At 40.8% G+C, this 26,060-nt stretch overlaps 1 protein-coding gene across 6 annotated transcripts in view; it reads right to left on the reverse strand.

Annotated features, from left to right (window-relative positions):
• Nucleotides 1-1,605: 1,605 nt before the first annotated feature.
• Nucleotides 1,606-26,060, reverse strand: part of HSPBAP1 (HSPB1 associated protein 1) — a 37,335-nt gene continuing 12,880 nt past the window's right edge. For 4 of the 6 annotated variants that reach the window (XM_064661413.1, XM_064661414.1, XM_064661415.1 and 1 more), the window contains 6 exons: nt 20,987-21,171; nt 16,781-16,917; nt 13,437-13,608; nt 6,200-6,283; nt 3,183-3,293; nt 1,606-2,974 (listed from right to left, as the gene is read on the reverse strand). In XM_064661413.1, coding sequence (XP_064517483.1) covers nt 2,417-2,974; nt 3,183-3,293; nt 6,200-6,283; nt 13,437-13,608; nt 16,781-16,917; nt 20,987-21,171 — 1,247 coding nt within the window. In that variant the 3' untranslated portion in view covers nt 1,606-2,416. Of the gene's footprint in view, nt 2,975-3,182; nt 3,294-6,199; nt 6,284-13,436; nt 13,609-16,780; nt 16,918-20,986; nt 21,172-24,231; nt 24,286-26,060 lie in introns of all 6 variants that reach the window. The other 2 variants (XM_064661417.1, XM_064661416.1) reach the window with 2 other exon arrangements.

A 26,060-nucleotide genomic window follows, 5' to 3' on the forward strand; every position in this document is an offset into this window, starting at 1 on the left:
TGTTCACTGAGCCTCTCCAAGGACAGTCATTTGGAATACAAGGGAAGGAATGTTCAGCATGGATATCGTGGGGGTATGTTAAGATGATCTGTGTGTTGGGAGGAAAGCTTAAGCTAAGGAAGCTCACACTGTGGGGACTGGAAGATGGTGCTACCATCCACCTCCTCCACTTTACTGCCTGTGCTTTTCCTCCCCCACCTCTATCTGTTCTAGACATAAAAGCTTTTTTTATTGCAAGATTATTTTTGCTCAGTGAATTAAAATGAAGCATTTGCAACCTCTCCTCCCCAGTGCAAGTGCTCCCGGCAGCACTGCTCTCCACCTGGTCCTGGCCCCTCTGGTCAGCCTAGGAAAGATAAGCCCAGCAACAGGATAAGATCAGGCTATTGCCAAACCCAGCTCTGCTGAGGAATGGGTTCCCCTATTCCATAGATCTGCCCCCTATGAGCCTGGTGAATCACCAAAGGCAGCAGATGCAACTAAGATGTTTCCTAACTAATTTTTAATCCTTTTGGCACAGCAGTACCAACACAAAAACATGAACTTGTATCAAGGCTGTTTATTAAATTCTGGTCTGGCTGCAGTTGTGCAACCCCACTGAAACACTTTGGTGCAGTAACATGAAATAAGAACAGTGGATTTCCTCACATGTCACTGAGAACTGTATCTTGCCAGCAGGTTGCTCTTGAGGCTGATACATAGGTGTTATCAGGGTCTTACATAGGTGTTATCAGGGTCTGAGCCCAATTATGAGGGTAGAGCAGGACATGGGAAATTGCACATTTCTGGGTCAAAGAGCTGATATGGCCCCTTCTGCTAACTCAGAGCCACTTTTCAAAGCCAAGGTCTCCAGCAAACTACATGTACAACTCTGTTTCCATCAGGATAAGGTTTCTGTGCTTGTTAAAGGCTGAACCTTTGAGCCTTTTCAACTTAATCCCCTTCCAAGAGTATTAGGTTTTTGGGGAGATTTTTGAAATGGCAAGGCTTCCCGAATTTCTGATCTATTGGTGCATATCTAGAGCACTTACCATCATCCATCAAGGCCCTGCCAACATGCAATCTGAATAAAAGCAGAGAGGAAGCACCTTTGCCATCATGATTTTTCAACTATAAATTGCTGGAAGTTGATCTTGTGAAAACAGCACTAGCTTCATGTATTCAGTAGGGAACAGACATTGGACAAAGGAAATACCAGCCACAGGGCTGGTGGTGCAGGGCTATAAATGTGGAAACAGGTTGATAATAGAAACTGGTTTGTAGGTGCTAGCAGACATGAGCAAAGAGAAGTTTTGAAAGCAAAGATTTCACAGGAACTGTCCCTGAAGAATCCCTCTGAAACTGAGACTAAAGCAAATGTTACTCTCAGTTGCCACTTCAAATAGAAACCAGAGGAGGTGAGAGCATCCCCAAAGATGCCACCAGCTCTCTTCCCCGTTTTCTGACAAGTGTCCATGCACAGCTTTAGTGCTAACCCACCTTCTTGCCTATGTTTCAAGTTCCAAACTTCTTAATCAAAGAGTGGCCCAGCCTTCAAAAACAAATCCAAGGACTGTTTTACTCTGAAGAAAGGATAGTCTTGCCCAGCAACTACTTACAATGAAATGAAAAAAAATTACTACATTTTTATTGTTATGGTAAAGAGTAGAACAGAGACAGAAAGTCATAGCTGCTTTACTTTGTTCCTTAGAGACGGGGAACAGTGTACATCTGGCTTTAAATAAATAACAACAGTAACTTCCAATGGCCTTTTGTCTCCCAGCCTCAAGAGTTTCTGAACTAGCTGAAGGCCTCTTTCTTGTTAAGAGCTTCTGTCTCACTCCAACCTAGAGGTTTGTGACAAAACTGAGGTTATTTTGTGGAAGGGAGGAAGTAGATGCATTAGTGAGTGCATTGCCTCTTGGCTGAGGTTTAGGTTTATTTGAATTTATTATTTCTGATGTGATCAACTGATCACTTACTGACCATTTTACTTTAAATGTGGTCAAGGACTGCAGTCTACAGTCAGTCAGTCTATCTGCTCCCACTCTTGGTCCCCCTCTGCTATGTAGCAATGTCCCAGCACTCCCTCCTATTGTCTGTCTTCAAACCACGTTTTTCACAGCTCAGAGCTGCAGAACGCTGTAAAGATCCCCTCAGCACAGCATGGTGGGAGTGTAACTGTGTACACTCTGTTTTGCTCATAACACTGAGCAGTTCTCTGACTAAACACACCTTTCTCTTCCCAGCCATCACTAACCAGTTATTCTTCTTTCAGCATAACTTCAGCCTGCCACTTAGCCATTAACTGCGTCTGTCTGTACCTAAGAATTATTTGAAACGAAACATTCAATTATTACAGAGCTTTAACACCAGAACAAGGCTGCTGTTTGACTTCTTTGTTTCAGAAATGATAAAATGAAAAAAACCTCCAGTGTTAAACCCCTGTTCTCTCCAACAGCAGCCGAGCCACTAAATTGATGACATGCGGATTAACCAAACAGTCCAGCAAATCATTGGTAGAAAGGGCTGTTTGTGAGGTGCAAGGACTGCTGTCTGAATCCATTTGATGTGCAGGCATTTCACAGTCATTACTCATTACCAACTCCTTCCTCCTGCGGTGTAATTTTCCAATATGTTCTCCTTCATTTTCACAGGGAAGATCTCTACCATCACTTTCAACTGCAACTGCACCCATCGAGCCCATTTCTTGAGACTGTGGTAAAACTTGAATCAGATGAGGCCCAAAAGGTATTTTCTGGAGCTCTTCTGCTTTAGATGTTGAAAAGTCAAATCCATGGGTTAGTAATCTGCAGCCATCTGGCTCACAGCCAACTTCCCTCCTCTTCCTCTTGCATGAGGCACCTGTCCTTTGCTCTGCACCAGTGCTGCTGGAATGTGCCTGCTCTGACACACTTGTCTTCTGACACTTGATATATGCAGACACTGCTTGATTCAGGTACTGAAGATTCATTTCGTGGGATGTTGCCTCAACCTAAGAAAACACCCAGGATACACTCAGTTAAAAGGGGCCATGTTTCAATTCAGCACTGTGTGATTATTTTCCATAAATTACTTTTGCTACATGAAGGGATGGAATTTAAAATTCTTTTTCTCAGGCAGCAGAAGGACTCAGGGGAGCTAAGCAAAATGTCAGTAGTTCTTTGTTATTGCTCCTATAATGGGAGCAATAGAGGGCTTACCTCCGTGGGATTTAGCCAGAGATCTCCATCACTGGGATTTTCTGCTGATTTTATGGCACATACCAGCATTCGAGTTATTGCCTCTTCTACACGGGCTTCATGATCTGCATCCTGCCTCAAGAAAACAGAAAGTTTTAGGAGATAAGTTAGCTCTTGGGCCTGTGCAGAAAGCTGAAAGGACTCGGGAAGAACATGAATGGCCTTAGTTTGAAAGCCATACTCATGTATGCAAAGTCAGTGAAAGGTTTCAGACTTTTGACGCTCCGACTCCTGTGTACAGCCCCGACACAGGTCACAGCACGGGCTCATCTGAACTATGATTAGCAAAAAACAGATTCTAGTATGTGTGTATAATCTTTTCCCTCATTAGTGTTCTGTTAATTGAATCTGGTGTTTGAAATTACAATACAGTGTTAGCATTTAATTAATGCATGCATTTATAGAGCTCTTTAGGACTAGAATGGCCATGGAAGTACATAGCACATTTTTTGTATCTACATATTATGTCTAATTTAAGTACTTAAAACACACAGGATGTTCCAGGAAGGCAGCAGCTACCTATGGGCTACAGAGGCAAAAAAGTGAGTCTTAAGAATATGTAGGAAATATTTTATCATGTAACAGCAGTTGACATACTTCTGCACTTCTGAACATCAGCAAAAGGAAAAACATTTTTCCTCTGAAAGCTCTCCTGCAAAACTAAAAACTAAGTTAATAGCAGGCTGTTTCTTTCAGGCCTTCACTTCCTCTGTCATCCCCCTTAAGGCAGCTGGATACTAGCTGACTTAGGATAGCAGAACAAAACTTTATCAGATCTTTTTAAGCTTTCTTTCCCATTTGAGTTTCTTGTATATGGAAGGGTAGGGTGTGTGGAAGGAAATGGCAGACTCTGCAAACAAGATGGTTGGTTTGGTTAATTCAATGACAAGTGCCTAGATGTGGATACATAAATTTGCTTTAATCGAGATGCTTAGACATAGGAGTTTTGGACCTGGTCAATCCACAGCCCTGATCAGTCTGTGGTTTCAGGGAACACATCAAGCACATGCATCTTGCCAGTACGAGTGCTGAAGGCAGTAATTCAGCCTGGAACCCTGAGCTGATTTTGGGATAGAAGCAGGGGAAAGTGTTGTTGGCATTTTGTGGCTTTAGATGCTTGGCTTATTAATGACCTTATATAACAAGCCCCCAAAACACAGACTTTGGTATCTACATGTGGAAATTATTTAAGGTGTTGCATTCTTGGTATTCATCCTGGCCTGCTGAATAACAGGGCTGTACTGATTGCATGACAGTATGTTAGGAAGCAAGGAATACTTTGAGTAGCTCACATCCAGCTGAAAACAAATTAAATTTCTACTCTAAACTCTTGCCAATATAATTAATGGTTTCACTGGGACTATAATTGTTGGCGTGATTCACATCTGTCAATATGAAAGCAGCTGGTAACAGCTGCGAGCAAGAACTGCTTACTTTGGTAATGGAAATGTTCTCAGTACTGTCTTTTAGCATCCATGTCACACTTTACTTTTACAGATGGACTGCCCAACACCTAACAAACAGTGCTGCCATCATCATCTGTGCAGATAATTTCTGTAAGAAACTTTCACCTGGGCTGAAATAGCTACATTTGCTTATGGCAGCTTCTGATATCTGGGGAGGGGGAGCTTGTGTGTTGTTCATTAGTAAGATCCAGCAAACGCTCCTTTGTTTCTCATGCCACCCACACAACTACCCACTCTTGCTGCCACCAAACAGGATCTTGGTGGCTTCTGCAAGACCTTTATGACCAGAAAGGAGTTTAGCTCCACTGATTTTTTTTTTCCTTGCAACACATAAGAACAGCTAGAAATGCTACAGCTAAGGCACCACCCCAGCACCTGGGAGCTCCCAGCCGAGCACAGCTGATCCATCCTGACCTGCTTCTCCAGCAGGGACAATTTGTGAGGCACAGCTCAGGGTACAAGAGTGTGTATTGACATCAGGGTCTTTCCAAGCCCAGGGCACACAGCCAGTTCCTCTGAATTACCTCAAGGGCTGCTCAAATTTAAGGCAGGCTTAAATGTCTGCTCTACAATATATAGTTGGTGCTTTCTCTGGCACTGGACACAACCTGACTGTACTTAGGGCTACGAAAGACCTCATACGAAAGTATGGGCTGTGGGCCTGCTGTCCTTGCTAAATACATAGTTTCATCTGGAAAATTTCTCCATGAGAGAAACACCCAAGTGAGTTCCTCTGCTCTGCCAATGCTTGGTTTGATGCTGGTATGAGAAATGTATTGTGTGGTCTTTGAACAGCAGCTGAATGTATGTGTTCCTTTTCCCTGCAGATTCCCAGTCTAATATAATTTTTTAAAGTAGAAAAAAAGGTAATGAGTATTTTAGTGAGGCAGCTTTCCCAGGCCATTTCAAAATTATTTTTTTTTTGGTAATATTAAGCCAGGATTAATAATAAAGTCATTTGAATCAGAAAACCTTCTGGAGCATTGAGATGATCTAGTGGAAGATGTCCCTGCTCATTGCAGGGGGGCTGGACTAGATGACCTTTAAAGGTCCCTTCCAACCCAAACAATTCTAGAATTCTATGATATCCCTGGAACCATCACATACATACTGGTTAAGATAAGCAAGAAAAATCAGAGCCTGAGGAAAAGAAAATTAATTAAATACTTGAGGAAATCCAACTTCAGGCAATTCAAAACTATCACAGAGAAATGAAAATTCCAAAATCCTCTTCCACCCCCTTCCTATCACATTAATTTAAATTCTAATTTAGCTTTGCATGTCAGCATGTGCTTGAGGTGAAGTTGCTGTGGAAATATGATTTCTGCTGAGCTGTGTCTTCAGATCTGGAACCCTGAAAGGTTCTTCAGGAAAAAAACGTATCCATAAGGGTTCTTCCCTCCACAGCCTCTGAACACAACACACCCAATAGGGCTGAACTTGGCAGGCAAGGGACAGAAGGCCATGCACACATGGAAGTGCTACATCACCATGACATAAAAAGGAAAATACCAGTTCAATCCAAGAGTTTATGCTGACAGTGATAGGATCAATGGATTCCACATAGTGCCACCAGTGCCTTGGAACGAGCAGGACCTGGAATTGGAGACATCACATTAGGGTACTAAGGGAAGGCTGAAGAAAGATAAGGTGTTTTAATCATAGGTCATGTGGGATGCAGAGACAGAATGAGGCAAGAAAATAGGAGTGGGAAGTAATATTTATTTATTTCTTCTAAAGTGCCTTTTTGCAGGACTTAAATACCCACTCTCTCCTCCCACTGTATCAATACTATGGTGTAAGAAATGGACGTAATCCAGAGCTGCCTTTCATCCAAACTCCTTCCCACGTGAGCAGGACTGTAACCTTGTAATTGCTGTAGGTAAGCAAAGTCCAGCCCTACAAAGGGGGTGCAGCTGGAGTAGCAGTAGATCAGGGCTTTAGAGAAAGTCTCAGCCAAGCAGGAATTCTTTTGTAGACTCTCCAACTGAGCAGAATTTCCATTTCCTTTAGAAGGACTGCCAGCTGGTTTCCCCAAAAAGCAGATATCCTAATGCTTGTCTGGGTGACTAACAATATGTAGTTTTAATTCTGGTAAATAATCGCCAGTATTACATTTGTCACTTTTAGTAGATAGGCTTTTAAAAGAAAGTGCCATGATTTCTGGGACAATCTAGTTTAGATCAGAGCTTTATAACTACATCAGGATGATAGCTGTGACATAAAATTGATTCTAACCCATGGTTTCTAAGGTACGAGCCATTGATGTTGTTTTGATGATAGAGGACAAGCTTTACAGATTACTGAACATGAGATTAACATGGCACTATCAAGAAAAGCATAAAAGATATTTTTTGACAAGGAATAAAAATGGTCAGAGACAGACAAAAATATACACTTCAGAATGGGGAAAGCGAAGCAATGATCTGTATCTGAATTGCAGACAATTTTTTTTCTTGGTAGACACAAATTACTTAGAAGCATGTTCTGCTACCCAGATACCCCTGTGCTTCATTGTATCAAAACACGGCTAATGACAAAATGTCTGTATAGGAAACAATGATTGTGACTCCAGTCCTGCACTTACAGGACACTCAGAACAGAGTCATTTTTGGGCCAGATGACAAAATGTTCTCCACGGGCTTCAATTTAAGTCAAACAAAAAAGCAGTGGCTCTCTAAAGGTCAAAAACATTTGAAAATTGTACTTTAATCCAGTACAGCATACAAAACAGAGAAGGAAGTCGGTTAGTGGAGGGTCATTATTTTAAAAATATTACTAATTTGTTATTTCTGCCATCTGTATGAAACCTTGACTGCAGCCAAAACATGTTTTCTCCATTGAACAGGTTTCAGAGTTGTGCTTTTATCACAGAAACATCCACTCTAAATGAAAAGTGCAGCTGCATTAGCAGCAACGGGTTTATCTGTTAGGAAGTGTTGCCCTACGTTTCACTGGCTGCAAAATCACATGAAACCTCCCCCAGACACTCATCTGCTCTATAAGGGATCTTACGCTGAACTCTGCTAAAGAATCTGAGTGCCCTCCAAATGACTGGGTGTAATGATGAGGCCTGGAAAACTTTGTTTTACAGCAGAAGAAAGCCCAACTCCTGCAAGTGGCTGTTTGCAACAACAGGATTCGTCCTATGAGATCTGTGTAGGAAAAGAGAGTTTTGCAACATGCTGGAGAAGTGGATGAAGACACCAGGGAACTGGGGTATGGAACAGAGGGACTATGCAGCAAGGGAAAACAAGCGAGAGACAAATTAAGGGAACTGTAAGAATGTTTCAGTCAGAAAAACAAGATGGAAATTAGGTGCTGGCTCAACACGACTGGCATGCGAATCAGGTACAGAATTTCTTTGGAAAGAGAAGAGAAGGTACAGCCAGGAGGAAAATACAACTCCCCCAACGTGTCCTATGTTTTCAAACCTAAGAAGAGGAACTTGGTCTTTTAGAGACTGATCAGATTTTACTTGCCAGCAGGTTGAGGGTAATAACTGCGAAGTTGTGCCTTTCTGCAGCTGGCACTGTTTGCTGATGCAATTTATAGAAGAGCTACAGAGCTGTGACTCAAACAGGCAAAAGAGGTTCCATAAAGACACTTGCTCTCCCTCTTATTTTTGGGCAAGCTTATGCATGTTAAAATAAGGATTTATAGCAGGAAGAAAACTGAAATTATCAAAAAGCAAAAGGACTAAAACTTTAAGGAAGATGAAGAAATGGAAAAAAGTGATTAAAACCAAAAAATACATCTGGCAAGCAAGCAGAACTAACAAAAGACCAAAAAACCCCCAACAAAACAAACAAAAAACAGCAAAGAGAGAAGTACAGTAGGATTCTTCTACCTTTACAAACTAGTATTCTTCTAGGTTTGCAAATTAGAAGCAAAAAAACCCCACAATAGAATGAAAACAAAAACCCACCACCACCACTTCTATCAACCCTACAATAAAATAAAGCAGACTTCCATATGTTTATGAATATGGGACACAGATTTAGCTACATTCCAATAGGAAATGTGAAAGTAAACCACAGTGAAATAACACACACAAATGCAGTGAACATTTTACAGGGAAAATGTGAAGTGCAATAGCAATACAGAACTATTCCAAGCTAAGAGATAATCTTGTGCTAGCCTGCTTTCTACAGAACATATCTAACTTTGCAGGCTGGGAAGATACTGATCTAAACAGCAACCAATCAGATAATTTTAATATTTAGGCTAGTGATAGGCAAATATAGAAAACAAAGTCAAAGTAGGACAGAAATCCCAGAAAAGATAAAAAGAAATTCTGTAATGGGAGGAAAGAAACCAAGGGAATACTTGGGAGAGCAAGTGGAGCAATGCTGAAGACTTGTACAGCACAGAGAACAGACCAGGTTTGAATTCTCAGTGGACATGATTAACTCAATACAGTGCAAAGGTAGGGCAAAGGTGGAATTGCTTCAAAAAGAGAGCATATCCTGAAGTGAAATATTATACCAAGAAATTTCTGCTCATTAGAAAAAGGTATTTAGGTAAATGCACATGAAAAGGAAGCCAGTGTGATGGGAAGATAAAGATGTAGGGCCATGGGGGGACCCCAAGGAAATCCCAAAGCTGCCTGTAACCATGGCAATGAAAAATGAAATAGATACAGTCAATTCTGTGGAAGCACCACCTGGGGACTCTGTGCCAGTGCTGCTACCCCAGCCTATGCCCTGTCCCTGCTGGTGCCTGGCTGTCCTAGTCCTAGTAAGGTGCTCCTTACCCTGCCTCCCTCCTCCCTCCTGAGCTGGTGTCTTCCCACACACTGAAACTAAGCTCCAAGGGCCACTGATGTCAGAAACGTGAGGACAGCCCTTGGGAAAAGCACTGAAGAGGGAGGGAGCCCATTCCTTGTCCATGGCAACCCTGGCAGGAGACTGAAGCTCAGGGAAGATGGTGAGGAGTTAGGAACTTGCAGGTTTCACCTTTGGATTACCTGGCTTTTGGGGCACTCAAGGGGTTCTCCCTATGTGTTACAGGCTGAGTGCTGTTTTTATCACCAATCCCAGTGTAAATTCAGCTCCTGGACTCTTCTGCTTCTTCTGTGATGGAGATGATACTTCTTGTGTCTCAGGGTTGGGTTTGGCTGACTCTATGGGGTGACTTGGGGCCAAATGAAAGTTTGAGAGACTTTAATTTGTAGTCTTCCAAATGAAAATTCTTTATTCCTTCCCAAAACAGAATTATCAACCATCTACTATGCATAATGCTGTGGACAACTCTGAATCCTCTTTCACTAAAATAACCTTTTAAAAGTATTTTGTATACTTGGAGCTGGAATGTTTCACTGCCTTTTAAAAAGTTTGAGTTATTGTATTTCCTGACTTGCTACAACACTTTTTTCTTTGGTATCAATTATATTTTTCTTGGCTATTCGGACTGTACTGCTGTTCCCCACTTTAAGCCCAATCTGAAGTTCTCACTTCTTTTCTTTAAAGCTGGCACACAGGGAAATCCCTTCCTGACTTCATGAATATTTCTGCTTGCTCAGTGTTGGGTTAGAAGTCAGAGGTTTATTTGTGCTGTTGGGAGCTCTGGTTGCCGGGCAGGATCCTGTGGTGTGTTAGATGCCACAGCAGGAGCACAGAAAGAGAAAACCTTGCAGCTATATGCAGGAACTGAGTGACAACTGTATTTATGGACAAAGACTGAGTTCAAGATGTGTTTCTTTAGACTTTCAAGAAAGCAGATAAGCAAAAGCAGAGGAGGGGAGCTTCTTAGCAGCAGACCACGGTGAGAGACAGCAAGCAGTAACGCTGATCTTTTTCTAAAATCAGTATTTCCCATATTGTGACGATATTTTTCAAGGCTGGAAGGGAGCATCCTTCTCAGACTCAATGAGACTCTGCGACTAGTTCAGTCAGGCCCTTCCTTGCACTTCTGCCCTGCAGCTCCTCTGGCTTTAGGCTGCACCTGGGGCACAGGGCCAGGACACAAGAGAGCTGAGTGCTGCCTCTAAACAGCAAACAGTTTAGGGGCTCCTGTCTGGGGCAGCGTGAGAGGGAATGGTGTTGCTCATGAGAGCCCAGTGTCCAAGCTGCTTGCTCTCCATCAGGAGGGCTCCTTTTATAGCCTGTTCTGAAGGACCAGATGAGATGAATGTTCCTGCAGGAGTGTAATTGTCTAAGATCACCTTGTAGAGGTGCCAGGTTCTTCCCACTGATGGCACATAGGGCACCTGTCCTGAATGGGGTTTAAGCTGAGGATGGCAGATCCTACCCTAACTCTCTTAACACTTGTCCCAGAGCATGGGGTGGAAGGTTCTAGAACAGACATGTTTTGCCCCATTTGTGGTCTTTTAGGCAGCATTTGTATATTTGTGAAAAGAATCAAGGTGTCACCAGAAATGGTGCAGAATTTACTCAACTCCCTACTTCGCACTGAGCCTTGCAACCACCACACAGGTGACCAGGTTTAAATATTTCTAAGGAGTCCCATCTGTGTGAGACAACTTGAGCTTGTAACTTTGTGGATATGGTCAGGTACTGCTGCAAGCCCTTCACCTACTCAGCTGCCTGTTTGAGTAAGCTTGATATCTAAATGTTTTCCTAAGTTGTTTGAGAACAGATCACTAATGTATAACTACAAATTGTGGTAAGACCTCTGTGGAAATGTAGCCGACAGCCACAGGTCAAGTACAGGATGAAACCTTATAAAACCTAAAGTCTCAGACAACTACCAAAATTCATAACAGAGGTTCGCCTCTGAACAATACAGTGGAAGGGCACAAAGGATGCAACTGAAGTATGCATTGTGCATTGGTACAATGTTACATGAAGGAATTCTGCTTTTAGGCAGAATGGGTGTAGAAAAATGGCTTGTAGCAAACACCGACCAGAAGGTGGCATTAGACACATTAAGTTTTTGATATTCAAAGCTGCACTCACCCTACATGCAGCTGCTCTCCTGAATACCTAAGAACACCTTTGTCTTTATTTTTTCAACCCTTTATTGTTACAATAATCCAAAATGTTCCGCGTTACCCTCCGAGAATGAGTGGAGATTCTACATATTAGCACAAAATAAGGCAGCCCACAAATTCTGCAGTAATTGTATTACTTCTATGTGAAAACCACTGTTAAGCACATATCAAGACTGTTATTATTTAGGGATTCTCTCTCTTTTTAACAAAGGAGTTCTTCTAGGTCATTCCTTTCCTCTCCATCAAATAGCAGCACTCCCCAGCCACCTGCCCCATAAGCTTCTGGATGAGATGCTGGATGAAGGCAATACCTCACTGCTCCATCATTGCTTCCACATTACTCCCCCCTCCACCCTGAAATCCAAAAAGTATTCCCTTCATGGAAATGCAGACAAATTGTATTACTGAGCTGGCTCAAGAACTTTATTCCTAGCAAGATTAATTTGTTATTGCTTTAAGCCTAATTAAAATTAAGATCATATTAAAGGTTCACTACCACACTTGATCATTGCAAAGGAGATTATAAATTGAAATAGTGTTGGGGATCAGGGATAATGCACTGCTGAATGGATGTGGCATTTTTATCAATAGCAAAAATTTTTTCTTTGTGCTTTAAATTATTGAATGATGCAACCTTATGAAGTGCTGAATGCAAAACTACTCATTTGCTTTAGGAGTATGAGTAGGAGCTAATGTAATGCAAACAATGAAGGTTGATTACAGATTCCTTATTTGCATCTGTACCAATTGCAGAGCATACACTTCCCAGTTGATAGGTATCATCCTCTTGTTGGAAACTACTATCCTGCTTCAGCCTGCCATCTCACCAGTTTATGGGAGCACTCCTCAGTCTATCTCCTCAAAATTAACTGGATTAGCAAAAATCCATTCCTTAAATTGTTGAAGGCAGCTGGGTTTGCCAGCTAGGGACAGGGGAACACTCACACAAGTTGCTGAGCTGGCAGGTCAGAAGAGGTGACAGCATCTGGTAGGAGAATGGTGAGAGGGCTCTGGAAGCGGCAGCTCCACCGTGTGAAGCGGTTGGAGCAACGAACATTGCAAAATTCCTTTGGAAAGGCCTGACAGCTTGAGATGTGCAGCAGTGTGTTACAAGGACACACATGGCTGAACAAATGAAAAAGGGTAATTCAGACTTCAAATACAGACCATGTTGATTAAATAACGAAGGACACTACTTACGGCAGGAGACTAGGAATTAAGAGTCCCGAGCCCTGCTCTCACACTGCTGCTGACTGCCTGCGTGACTGTAAACCAGGCACTTATAACTGAACTTTCTCAGTAAAACAGGATTAATAATATCCTCACATCCCTGTAAAGCACCATGAAACCTCTGGATGCTGTGTGCTCTAAATGCAAGTATCACTGAAGTATTTATTAAAGGAACATGAGAAGGCTATTCACTACCAAAGTATGAGCTCCTTTGCTAGCTCTACATACTCATTAATCAAATGCATTTTATGCAAAATACTGGTGTCAGAGTTCAAGAAAGTTCTAAAGTAGACAGATTGGAGGTGGTTGCAAGAACTGTGATGGAATTAGGCAGCTGATTCAACTGCTTCTTCAAATGTTTGCAGTTTTTGTACAAAAAAGTCTAGTAAAACAACTGTCGGCAAAGAAAACTCCTGTGCTGAGAGAAATGTGTCAAGTCTGAGTGCAGAGTGAAGGAAGAGAGAAATTCCACAGTCAATCTGATAAGATTTTCTAGCCTTTAATTAGCCAGTTAAATGACTTACAGGAATATAAAGTAATGTAAAGCTTGTATGTAAATGGTACCTGTCCTGGACTGAGTGTAACGACATGGGCTGTTGAGTTCCTAAACTTGGGAAAGTGTTTCAGATCAGGGTTGGCAACGTTGACTTTGCTGAATACGCTGGATTCCTCATAAGGGATCCTGGTAGGATAAAGGAAACTGGTGTCACCAGGTGGGAAGAGGTGCCATCTCTTCCTGAAAATAGAGAGAAGACAAAAATGTATTCAGTGCATGTCACTTACAGCAAAGAACTAAAGGCAGTAGCAAGGTTTTCAATAAAACATAAATCTGTCTTCGCTGTGTGAATCTCCTACGCAGTGAGAACACAGGCAGTGCTTACAGGCTGTCTCCTGAAAGTGTTTTTAAAATATTCCACTTTTTAATTTTTTAACTGAAAAGATTTACAGCTTCTCACCAATTATTTCTAAAAGGCAGATAACATAAAATTTTTAAAAAAGCTCTCCCATCTGGTTTCTCCGTCCTCCCTTTTACATGCAGCATTTACAGATGCTCAGAGAATTAAAATCTGCTCTATAAACTAGTGGAAATAGTTTTGTTAGAGACAATGTATTTTTGTTCAGTGAATGAATGGCTTTCAAAATCCACGTTTGTTTTGAAAGGAGGGCATTGTGTGTTTAGGATGGCAACAGTAAAAGGGTACAGACATGATCTTCTGTTTCCTATCATCACCTGGAGTACTTATGAGGCTGTTAGTCATAAACCCTTCATTCTCAGTAAAAATCACCTTAATGCTCCCATGCCAAAGATGGCATAAATAAAACCCAGACACACCCATAGACATAAGCATCCTGAAACATCTGTATTTTTGTGTTATTAGTACCATATGATGAAAATGTGGCTTGTGTGGGCCATTGGGTTTAAGAACTTACTGATGTGACTAAATGCCCAGATGGAGCACAACAGGGTTGTTCTGTTCCTTGTCTGGGGACACTCATGTGCCAGGTTGCTCTCTATGTGCCCAAAGAAACACGTGAATGCACCACAGTGTAGGACCAAGCAGAGCTGAGGCACAAACCTTGTTCTCAAGGGTTAATGTCTCTATTTCACTTACATAGACCAGATCAAAGGAAAAAAAAAAGAATATGCCAGAACTGGTGGTGCCAGTTTTATGGGTACTATAAATGAAATATCTTAGTGGGTACATATGTTATTTAGAAACAGAAGTTTTATATGGCAGTACTTTAGGTGATAGAAAAAACCAGAAGGAATACACAAAGAGAGAATTTATTACATTTAAGAGGTGCCAGACAAACATGACCCATACACCAAGCAATGGAAAGGTAAAGGCAGCACTTTATAGCCCAGCTGGACAACTTGTGCAGCTCTCCTCTTTGTTTTGGACTCTAGCAAGAGCTTTTCTTTTTGTTCCTTTTCCTTGGTATTCACTTCTTGCTTTTTGTCTACTGCTTCTGGTTGTCAGTTCTAAGTCATGGATCTGAAAATAGGAGAAAAGCAACTAAGTGGCACAAAACCAGAAGAGACAGGAACAGAAGATATAGGAGTAGCAGGATAGCCAGAACTGGAGAGACCAGCACAGATGGAAGTGCCATGGGCCGCTGACATTTCTTGGTAATTACCAAAGCTATTGCTGGGCACAAGCACAAAACCAGTTCTTCTGAAACTCAAGCCTTGCTGCAACTTTATTTTGCCCTCCAAGCTAAATTCTCTGAAGGGGTGGAGAATGACTAGGTTAGGAGGCTCAGGGTTAATCCTGCAGGCTCATGACAAAGCAATATCATGAAGCAAAATATTAAGAAGCCCAAGGGATGCAAGGAGGAAATTCAAGATAGCAACAAAGGGCTAAGGAGTCATCCCTGGCTTTCCTGCAAAGGCAAATCTATTTAAGTTTAGCATAAGCTTATATTCTTTTACAAAGCTTGTCTTGTTTGCGAGTCTCAAAAGGGAATCTTTCTGCTCTGAAGAAGAGCACACGATTCACAAGCTTGTGGAAGTTTGCAATCTATTTAAAAGCTTTGCTCTTGAAGAAGAAAACAACTTTGTCTTTTCAGGCCGTGCAAAGGCTTTAGACTTCTTTCCCTGAGAGGAACAAGGATTTTGTTCTACTAGAGGGGGAGGAAGTGTCTTGGGAAGGCAGACAAAACTGCTACGTGATGCTGGGACACTGGCTGGAGTTCAACACCTAAAGGTAGAGATCAAAGAGGCTTGGCAGGTATCATGTCTGCTAGATCACTGTACTTATTTAGCACACCCAGTATTTAGGTGGATCCTTAGAAGATATTTAGGCATTTAAATCTCATGGTTTGCAATGAGACTTCTGGCTCCTGAATATACTTAAGTGTCTGGACTTCAATGCACAATGCTTACTGATGTGATCTGAAGTGTACAAGGACTGGCTGCAGCACTGTGCAAGGCTGAGGAAGGCTTCTGGAGTGTCTCTGCTGCACATCCACCCAAGGATTTCAGGGCCATTTAAAAATGTGAAGGAAAACCCACCTGGGAGCTAAACAGAGTTACCCTTCTTAGAGATAAGATGATGATGAATTCATTTCCCTGAAGCCTTAAAGCCAGTCAACCTGTGGCACTGCCCAGCTAGAAGCCAGCACACCTGAATTCCAATCCTGCACCTTCATCACACCACCACCACTGTGATTCTACTGTTCTATAAAATGTCAGAATAATTAATCTCATTGAAATCCCACTAGCAATTTACTCCTTCCACTCCATAGTATCAAACGTAAAAAATGTGTACAATGTTTTTGTTACCTTAGCACTACTCTAGCAATAATAGATAACAATAAAATAAAAACCCCTGAGGCCAATATGCAAGGAAAGGAAAAAAAAAAAAAAGAATGGGGAAAAAAAAAGACAGCAGGCAAACAGGCAGAAAGATACAGCAACAAAGTCACATGCTCCCACATGAGTTTGGACCCTCAAATGTCCCTTTCAACTTTGCTCACAGCTGGCTGCTTCCATCCTGATGTTCCCTTTTTAAATTAATTCTAGCAGGCTATTAGAGGCTCTTGCACAGAGAATATTGTAAAAGTCTAAAGGAGTTTATTTCTATTTTGTTTCGGGGCTTTTTATTTTTACCTCTTTATCTCCTAATTCCAAATTCCTGAATTCATAACTACTAGGAATGTTTATTATTGAATTACATAACACATAGATCAGAAAATAAAACTGTGATAGCTCTATGACCAAGCCAAACTCCAACCCCCTCAAGTTCTGCCATTTCCTGTAGAACAGTTATGATGCTCTTCAGTCACTGAGAGCTCAGAAAACCAAAATAATCAGGACCTAGAATTAATACTCAAAGAGTCCAAAACTAGCTTTAAGCATAGTATAACTCTCCCCTATATTTGCTGTATGTATATGCACTTGTTACCTTCCTTCTACTTGCAACACTAAGTTGCAGCCATAGGAGTCCAAATGGCAGGGGGTGTTTGCTCCTTCAGAACCAATCCAAAGCGTGCTCTCTTTTCCACTTCTTCCAGGAAAACCAAAGTCAGACCACCTTATATCCTACAGCAACAAAAAGGTTATATATGTAAGCTGTTGAACTGATTCACATCCTACCCTCAGTTCTCCGTCTCCCATCTTCTCCTTCCATTGCTCAGTCACTCCTTATCCACTGCAGCTGTTGATCCTTGGTGGGGTTCTGGAGCATGCATGGCCTGTGCCCCTTGCTCCAAAATTATCCTCTCTAGCAGCATTTCTTCTGCTGACTTTCTTCTTCTGACTACACAACCTCCTAGATCTCTGTCTCCAGTTCTCATCCCTCCCTTTCACATCACTCAAGTTACCCCTTTGCTTTACAGAAGGACTGTCCAAATGCTCATGGCCACATCGGGCTTGTTGTCCTTTTCAAAGACTCCTTTTTTAACTTTCTCCACTCTTAACCATCCACTCAAGCTCAGGATTCCTTTTAGAAAAATTCTGATACATGGCATTTAAAAAAAGAATGGAAGAAAGAAAGTAAAGAAAAATCCCTATTCCCTTTTCAAACCAATTTGATAATGCATGTGGCACATTTGCTCTCTCTTTGCTCCTATCTCAGCTTTCTCCACATACTCTGGGAACACACAGACTTTACCCCATCTCTGACCCAGTGTTATGCTGCTTTTTTAAAGTTTTCTTATTATTTAATGGACACATTTGCAACTGCAGAGACAGTGAACTTGAAACAACTTGACTACGTGGTGAGAAAGGGCAGAACAGGCATGCATATGGTACGAACACAGTCCTGGAGCCTTCCCGTCTGTTGATCCTCCCACAACCAATCCCCTGGGGACGATGAGGCACAGCGAGGTATTTTTCAGACAGTCGAAGAGTTTTACAGAATGGTTCTGGACAGCTTGGATAAAGTTTTCCCATGTTTCTACAGCTCACCCTGCCACCTGCAGGGCCTGATCATTTGTTTATTGGAAAGCACTTGAAGTATACTGGCCAGAGATACTGGTGCCTTTTGGCTGGAGCTCCAGACTGAGCCACAGGAAACAGAAATTAAACTACTGGCTTCCTGATGGTCTTGGGCAAATCGCTTCATCTCTGAGCTTTATTTTTCCTTTCTTGAAAAGGAAGATAATGGTATTTGTTCCATTTCAGTAGAGCACTTTGAGGTCATTCACATCACCTGACTTTAGTAACCTAACTTAAGCTTGGCTCCTGCTGTAGTCAAAGCACTCTCAATCACACCTTGGAAAAGCCTCTCTCTTTTTGCCATCTGTAAAGAGAAAATAGGAGTCTGGCCTCCTAATTTAAGCATGTAAGCTAGCTGCTCGCAGACAGTGGATGACTGTCCTTTTTCAAGATCTAGGGATGAGGCAAACTAAAGCTAGACATTATGAGGATAACTTCACCATGACTCTGTATCAGGAAACCCTCAAAATGAGCAATAGCCTTCCCAAAAATTAGGTGTTGCTAAAGATTTTGAATTTCAGAGTTATTGATTTTAAAGATATCATTTGAAAAAAAATGCAGAAGCATAATATAAACATTTGTCAAAGACAGTAAAAGATCAAAAAGAAAAAGTTGATCCTATAGATTTCAGCAGCCATAAAATTTAAAATCCAATACAACTATTTCAGTGAAAAAGTTAAGCGTTACACCATCTCTACACTTTAATCTCACACCTAAATAGTTTCTGTATTTTGTTACAATTTAAGTGGAAAGAAAGCACACATAATCAATATTAGATTTAAAAGAACTTTTTCAAAATGTTGCTGCTGTAGTAAATAGTTGAAGCGATTATGGGTAAAATAGTTTTTAACCAATGAACTGAAAAGGAACTGGTAGTATTACTGAAATCTTGTCACAGTGGGTTCCTTTTCTACAATAAAAAACCACAGTAAGAAGAAATGTACTAAAAGGTGTTCCAACCATAACAGATGGCACATTACTTGTGAATTATATTTATTTCATTTGCTGCTTATAATGAAGTTAATCTGTACCCGTATGTCACTTTAAAAGGTCTCATTTCTATTTAAACTTCATGCATGTATCTTGCTTCTGATTTATATCTCAAATTCTGTAATGAAATATCAACTGAACAAAAAACGTAAGATGCTAGATATTGCTCATAGATTAGAATAATGGAATCATTACCTTAGCCCACACAACTGTAAATGATAAACAGTGCAATCTAAATTTCAAACAACTTCTAAATGGCCCTATTAATCACTATAAATAACAGTGCAGTTGGCCTTCTTTTCCCCTTCAAATCACCTTACGTAAATCTAAATAAAATCTAGAAAGAAAAAAAGCAGTTATCATCAAATTCACACAAGAATGGAAGAGAATTTCTACAAAGAACTCTTTTGGCTCGTATAAATTGTGTAGCAGTGTTTCAAAAGCCATATGAGTCTGGAACTGATGGATGCATTTCACTCCCATGCCTGTGAAAATGACAGATGACATACACCATATTTGCTTGCATAACACCGTTGATTTTTTCCTTCTCAGATTCTGCTTTTAAAAAAATCCACAGCATAACCATTACGTGTATCTATTCTAAAACTGCAGTACAATCTGTTGCTTGTTATAGGTCAGGGGATCAGGTTGGGGTATGACACCTGCACAGAAATGCAATTCCTCGAGCCTTAACTTTATTCTTTAATGGGGGCAAGGGGAAGAAGGAGGTAGGAAAGCTATTGTTTTTTTAATGACCAAATGAAGCAGCAGGCTGTTGAGGCCTTCTGAGCTGCTATTATCTTGTGCCCTAAAACACAGGAAAATGCTGTCTGTCGAGGCAGTTTAAAAAGAGAAGACCAAGACAGGACCACAGAAAGAGGAAGTCATGCGAAGATCTGGGGAAGCCTGAAACATCCCTGGAGCTCTTGACTTAGTTCAAGAAACATGAACCAGTATCAGTCATGCAGCCCAAGTTTATGTGATCCTGATTGTGTTTCAGTGTGCTTAGGAAGGGCAGGAAGAAAGAAAGGTAAGATGATCTCTGTGTTCAAACCACAGAACAATGGGAGACAGTCTGAAAAAAGGCTGATCACTGATAAATACCAATTTTACTAGTATAAAAGAATAAAATACATATAAGGAGTATGGGAAATGCTGACAAAATAATTAATTTGAAGGTACTTAACAGTTTGTACTCTCTGACATCCCAGTGATACAGTTTTTGCAGGGAAGTACAGATTCCATTTCCATCTTTCAAAGTATAGAAATTAATAAGGCTTCATTTACTACTCTTTTCTTATATCTTTTAAAAATGTACACCTTTTGTATAGCTATCCTTAATTTTGCCTGCTTACAATTTACAAGGAGAAGTAGCAGGAATGTAGATGAACCAATACATAGAAATAGCAGATAGACACAGAGAAAATAAAAGAAAATACCCCAGGTAGGTGTCCTGCATTCGGTAATTACCATAGATTACGTACTTCCATGTATTCTACTGTCTTCACAGAAAATAGAGGTATAATAATGCTGCAGACTCAGACTCCTCCTCACAAACAGTTAATCTAAATACATTAAGGAAAGGAACTGTGCTACTTGAGAAAATGAGCCACAAGCCAAAACATGGAGCAAAACCATGTTACAGCCCTGTTGCTACAAGCAAACACACGCCATCAAATCATCTCTCCTGAGTGAAGCTGTTAATTCGGGCACCATTCAGGTACCAGCTGGATCTGGGGCAGCAGCAGGGTCTCAAGTTTGCAATATGCCAGGCCTGCCAGCTGCCTTTCCTCTCTAGTCCCTATTCCTACTTCATGTTCATACCTTCAGCAGAGGTGCAGAGGTGGTGCTCATTTGCAGAGATCACACACACGACTGGGTGCTCCCCAAGCCTGCTCAGTCACAAAATGGTGCTGGGCTAAATGGGAAGGAGAGTACTGCCAATCTGGTAGCTGGTTTTGTCACTTGGGGTGTTGCTTTTAAACTTATAAGGAGATACAGAATTGTAGATGGCTGCCACTTGGTACTAGTTCTCCACTAGCCTGACAGCCAAAAGCTTTTATTTCAAAATTTTAAAATAAATGGCCAAAGGAGCAGAGTGGAGATAGCAGTAGAGGTTTCAGAAACTACACTAGACAATTTGCAATGGTTAAACTCAGAAGAGATAATATTAATGGTTTACCTGGAAGATTTCTGGCTTGTCTTCAAATATCCTGGCAATGTATTTGTAGTCAGCGTAGGCCCAGTATTTTGAGGAATCGTAACAACTGAATGGTCCAGAGAGACAAGAAGGCTGCCCACAACTCCAAGCCAAAAACTCTTCAAGTGTAGCCTCCACGTAGCTACACCTGGTTTCAAACTGGGGAACTAGAGCAACAAAAGGAAAGCCCAATATTACATGAGCATTGAGCACAGAAGCAGTAAAAATAATACATAGTTTGTCTCTCAGCTCTGGTTAAACGCAACATGAGAGATGAAGAGGGACTAGGTGGTTTGACTATGGTCAATAAAATGGTTCTCATCACCTAACTCAAAATTAAAGTCTGAGACTATTGCTTTTTCATTAAGGTTTAAGTGAATGACTGTTACCTTGAACTTGCTGTGAGACAAAAGCACACCAATAGTTACTGTTGTTCTTCAGCACAGTAACTCAATAATACGCCCAAGTTCCCTAAACAACTTCGCTTCATCTCCCCTCCTAAGTGGGAGCCGCAAATGTACATGTAACTATTTGTGTACTCTTTATTTTGTCTCCATGGATTTATGCAGATGGACATGTTCATCTCACCCTTTCCCTAAAGCAATAACCAAACCAGCATGGTAAGTATAGAAAGTAAATTATGGAACCACACACGTGCTGCCAATGATCCATCTAAAATGCTGTGTGCCCTTATTTTTCATTTGGGACTGACAAAAGCATATTGCAGTGTTCTTGGCAGACACAAAAAGTATTTACCAGTAGTGTTTTGCTCCCATCATGCTTTGGTCAGGCTGACTGATATAGCCTTACAGCTCAAGGTCAGGTCACTTGGAAGTTCTACAAGATAACCCACATCACAGTATACTTTAATTGCACTTAATCAAAGATCCTCATTTCCCACAGCCACTAATCGTGCCAGCTTCAAAGAGACATCCAATGTTAAAAAAAATATTACTTTACTATAACTGCTACTGGGGAAAAATTACTGCAGCCTGCATGAATGACAATGACAGAGCTGTAATTTAACCTTGTGTAACTTGCACAGAGCTGCACAGAAATGGGATCCTTTCACTATTGTGCAGCAGCAGCAGCTCTTCGTTCTTTACCAGTTTCATTTTGTTACCGCAGCAATTCCCATAGAGTATCATCCATTTGTTCTTATTCTCTTTGGGCAGGAAAACAGCTTTTATAAACCTTTATCACTATTATTTTGCTATTTTCCATTGTAGTAGCCTAGGTAGTGGTTTCCTTCCCCACACTATCAAATCATTAACTAAAAGTGTCAGATAAGCCTCGCTATTCAGCAACCCATAACCTGGGTCTGTGCAGTAGAAAGGCTCCCTACCTAAGGGCTGCATACAAGTCATATAAATTACCTGCAATAACCAAAAACCTCTATATCTGATCCCGTGTCTGTGTTGCAGTCCCTCTCCTGATACCCAGTTATTAATGCAATGCACATCATTTTACTAAGAGATGGTCTGAGGGAAAAATTAGATAAAAGACACAAGCACTACTTGAAGGTGGCTCTATAGCTGTATTACTTTCACGAGAACAAAGAGCGCTTAGGACACTGCCTATTTTCCAAGATAACTCAGGAGCAAATGTTTTAAAGGCAAGAAACATGCTCTTTCTACCTCACAGTCTCTTTCACTCTGAGGTTCATTAAAAAAAAAATCCAACTATGAAATGCAAGACTGTCTTGTAGGATACAATCTCCTTGGGACAGGGTTCTTGCTTTGATTTATAACTTGTTCAGTATCAAGGTGTGCATGCTTATGGAAAAATAAATAATAATAAAAAACATATTCAGGCAATCTAAAGATTGCTTAGATGAGCTTGTAGGCTGCAACAAGGGTGAAAATGTTAGCAATGAGCAACTAAAAGCAAGAACATTATTAACCAGTTTGCTAATACTTAATGACTAAAAGCTGAAGGTGTTTTGTAATTGACAAATTGCAGATTTAGCCATGCAAGTCTAAAGTAGGCTGCCAGTTCTGTCTAATGTCATGGTACCTGAAGGCATAACAGTCCTCCTGTCTCCCACTTAATGCAACAGATTGAAACACAGGGAGAAAGAGAGGGAAAAAATGGTTTCTCAAGAAGCAGTTCCCCTCCTTAGTTAAGGTCTGGACCTGACAGACACCAAGTCCTGTTTTTCTCAGGAAGAGTGTTTGCAATGTATACTAAGGCAAATGTAGGGGGAACAAAGCATAATAGCCTTAGAAAATACCTAAAACTCCAGTAAGAATGCAAGTGAAATATCTCCTCCATTTCTTTAAAGAAAACCAAACATCTATTCACAGCTGCTGGGGAATTACAATTATTTAAACAAATAATCCAAGCAAGAAATAGCCATTTCATACTATAACAAAGCACAGGCATACTCACAAACAAAAAAACTGGCCATCCACATCCAATTCCAATAACCACCTCAAATCTCAGCTTTATGCAACATTTAATCAGTGTGCAGCATTTGTACTGTATTTTCAGCCTCCTATTCAGCTACTGAATCTATAACCACCTTTACATCCCCCCTATATCAAACCTCAGGGACCTGAATTCTTCTGCCATTCTTAGTGGTAAAACCTCTTGGGCAGATGATCAAGTTGCAGCCCTTTTCTAACCAGCTGCATATCTGACAGCATCAGCTCTATCCAGCATCAATAACAGAAATTTCCTCCAGAGATCTTGTGACTCATAAACTGATCAGCATGACAACTTCTTGTTCTCTCCAGCTTCTCCACAGTAAACTCATTGTTTATTCATTTTACTCTACAACCACAGAAAATGGTCAAAATAAGAAATGGCTGCACACACAAATCAGTTTTGTGTAAGCTTTCTTCTTACTTTGTACTTGCTGGTGTGCTCCAGGTAGCCATCAGATAGATGGGCTATAATGCTGCATTTCCTCTGTCAGAAACTAGACTTCTACAGCTTTTGCCCACCCTTTATCCCACATGAGAAAAATAAATCTTTTAGCATGGCTGGAACTAGATGGATAGGGATTTCCTGATTAATAGCGCCTTCATTGTTGTTGTAATGAATGCTGGTACTCTCTCTGGAGGTATCTTATCTCTGTCAATGCTTAATGCTCTGATTGTATTTTTTTCCCCCTCTTATAGACACATACTGTTTAACCTGTGTAATCAGACAGAATACTATCAAACACACAAACTTAGGTAGGTACAAATAATTCACACAAATAATACTGCTAGCTCCCATACCTTCCATGTTTCAAATGTGCCTTCCACATCCACGTGCCTTAAGAAATTAAAAACCTGCAAAAAAGGCAAATACAAAATCCACACAACTCCCACCCAGTTGCCCCATTTGCAATTCTCACTTTTTTATATTAAGGAATATTCAGTTTGGGAATCCCATCCAGGCTGCAGATGTGGAACTAAGGAAAGATGAGAAATCACTATAGTAAGAGGTTTCAAGTAATTTTGGTTCTTCCAGATGAACCTCATAGCTCAAATAACCTCAGAAACTGTGAAGGAACCATTCCAGAGTGACACCAAAATGTACCTACATGTAGGAGAATGGCTTTTTTTTCCTGTTTCCAACACAGTGGCAGGAGTGGTCCCATCTAGTCTTAAGGCACTAAATCTATTGTAAACATGGAAGGAATATTCAGAAAGAGATCAATATGATTTTATTTGTATTTTTCTGTTGTTCTCCCTAACCACATGACTGCTACTGTTTCATCTAGGAAAGTTAGCATGAAGAATGATAAGAAAGAGAGGCCCTCATTAAAAAATAGTGTTAAGCATTCAAGAGTGAGATCAACCATCTTCCAAATGACAGTGGCACATGAAATGTATTACATTATTTCAGACTTTGAGATGGCTTGGATAATGGCTTCACTAATATATCCTTACAATGCAAATTTTTTATAGCATCACAGGTCTCATTCAGCTACAATATAACCCCCGAAGGCTGTACCCATCTTCTTGAAGACAATTCTAGCTCACATTAGCATATAATGGAGATTCCTGGAGACAAATTCATTGCTGCATAGGGATTGATGCCTTTAGGAAAAAGAAAAATGTAGATAGATGCTTCAAGATATAAATGCCAATTTCAATCCACACTATATCCCTAGTGACTACAAGTTATTGTTAAGTGATGCCTCTTATTTACTTAGCATCAATCCGTGACTTAGCCACATAACACTCTATCAATCCCATCAGAAACTTTCCCAGCTGGCATATCATTTGGCTCTCAAAGAGTGCCTACTAATTAATGGAGAGTAGGACCAAAATTATTCTTTTACCTGGTAGGCCTTGTGTGTTACAACTGAGATGTTAAAAGGTATCAAAGAAAATGTCATATATGTATATACGTGACACCTTCCCTATCAGCAATGGGATGCCTTCCACATGTAGTGCAAGAACTGGTTGGTACCTCACTGAACCACAGAGATATTGCCATGAAGATGTGTACCAACGTATTAATTCTACACCTCAGTTATCCCAACTGTAGAAAGCGAATAAATAACATCTGTTTTCCCAGGAATGGCACAGGAATCATCAATCCATGCCCATAAAATGATATGAAATCCTAACATGCCAGGCATTTTCCCTCTAACACTTCTGTTTCACCACCCACTTCTCTTGCAAAAATTGAACATGCAATAACATGGTCATGATGCTGTGAAGAAAGCAAATTTCACACAGTGTTGTTAAGCAAGATAATGTGATGTAATCCTATTACTTTCACTGGAACTGCCAGACCCTCATCTGGAGTCTTTGTGCAGACTCTACATTCCAAGAAAGAGGTAGTCCAACTGAAGAAGGTTAGAAGACTATATAAAGAATAGCTAGGTGAGGTCTAAAACACCATGACTTACATAGAACATTTTTTAAAAACTGGATTTTTCTGGCCTAAGGAGAAAAAAAATTCTAAAGGGAGCCAGTACGCTTTATAGGCCAAAGGGAGAAAGTGCATGGCAAAATGTATTTTGGCATGCAGTTGGGAGGGCAAAGAATGTACAGGACACAAATAAAGCAATGCAAAACCTTTCAAGAGGCTGGCAGATTGTCACCTTGGA

This window comes from Pseudopipra pipra, chromosome 7 (assembly GCF_036250125.1).
Source record: "Pseudopipra pipra isolate bDixPip1 chromosome 7, bDixPip1.hap1, whole genome shotgun sequence".
Taxonomy (NCBI): domain Eukaryota; kingdom Metazoa; phylum Chordata; class Aves; order Passeriformes; family Pipridae; genus Pseudopipra; species Pseudopipra pipra.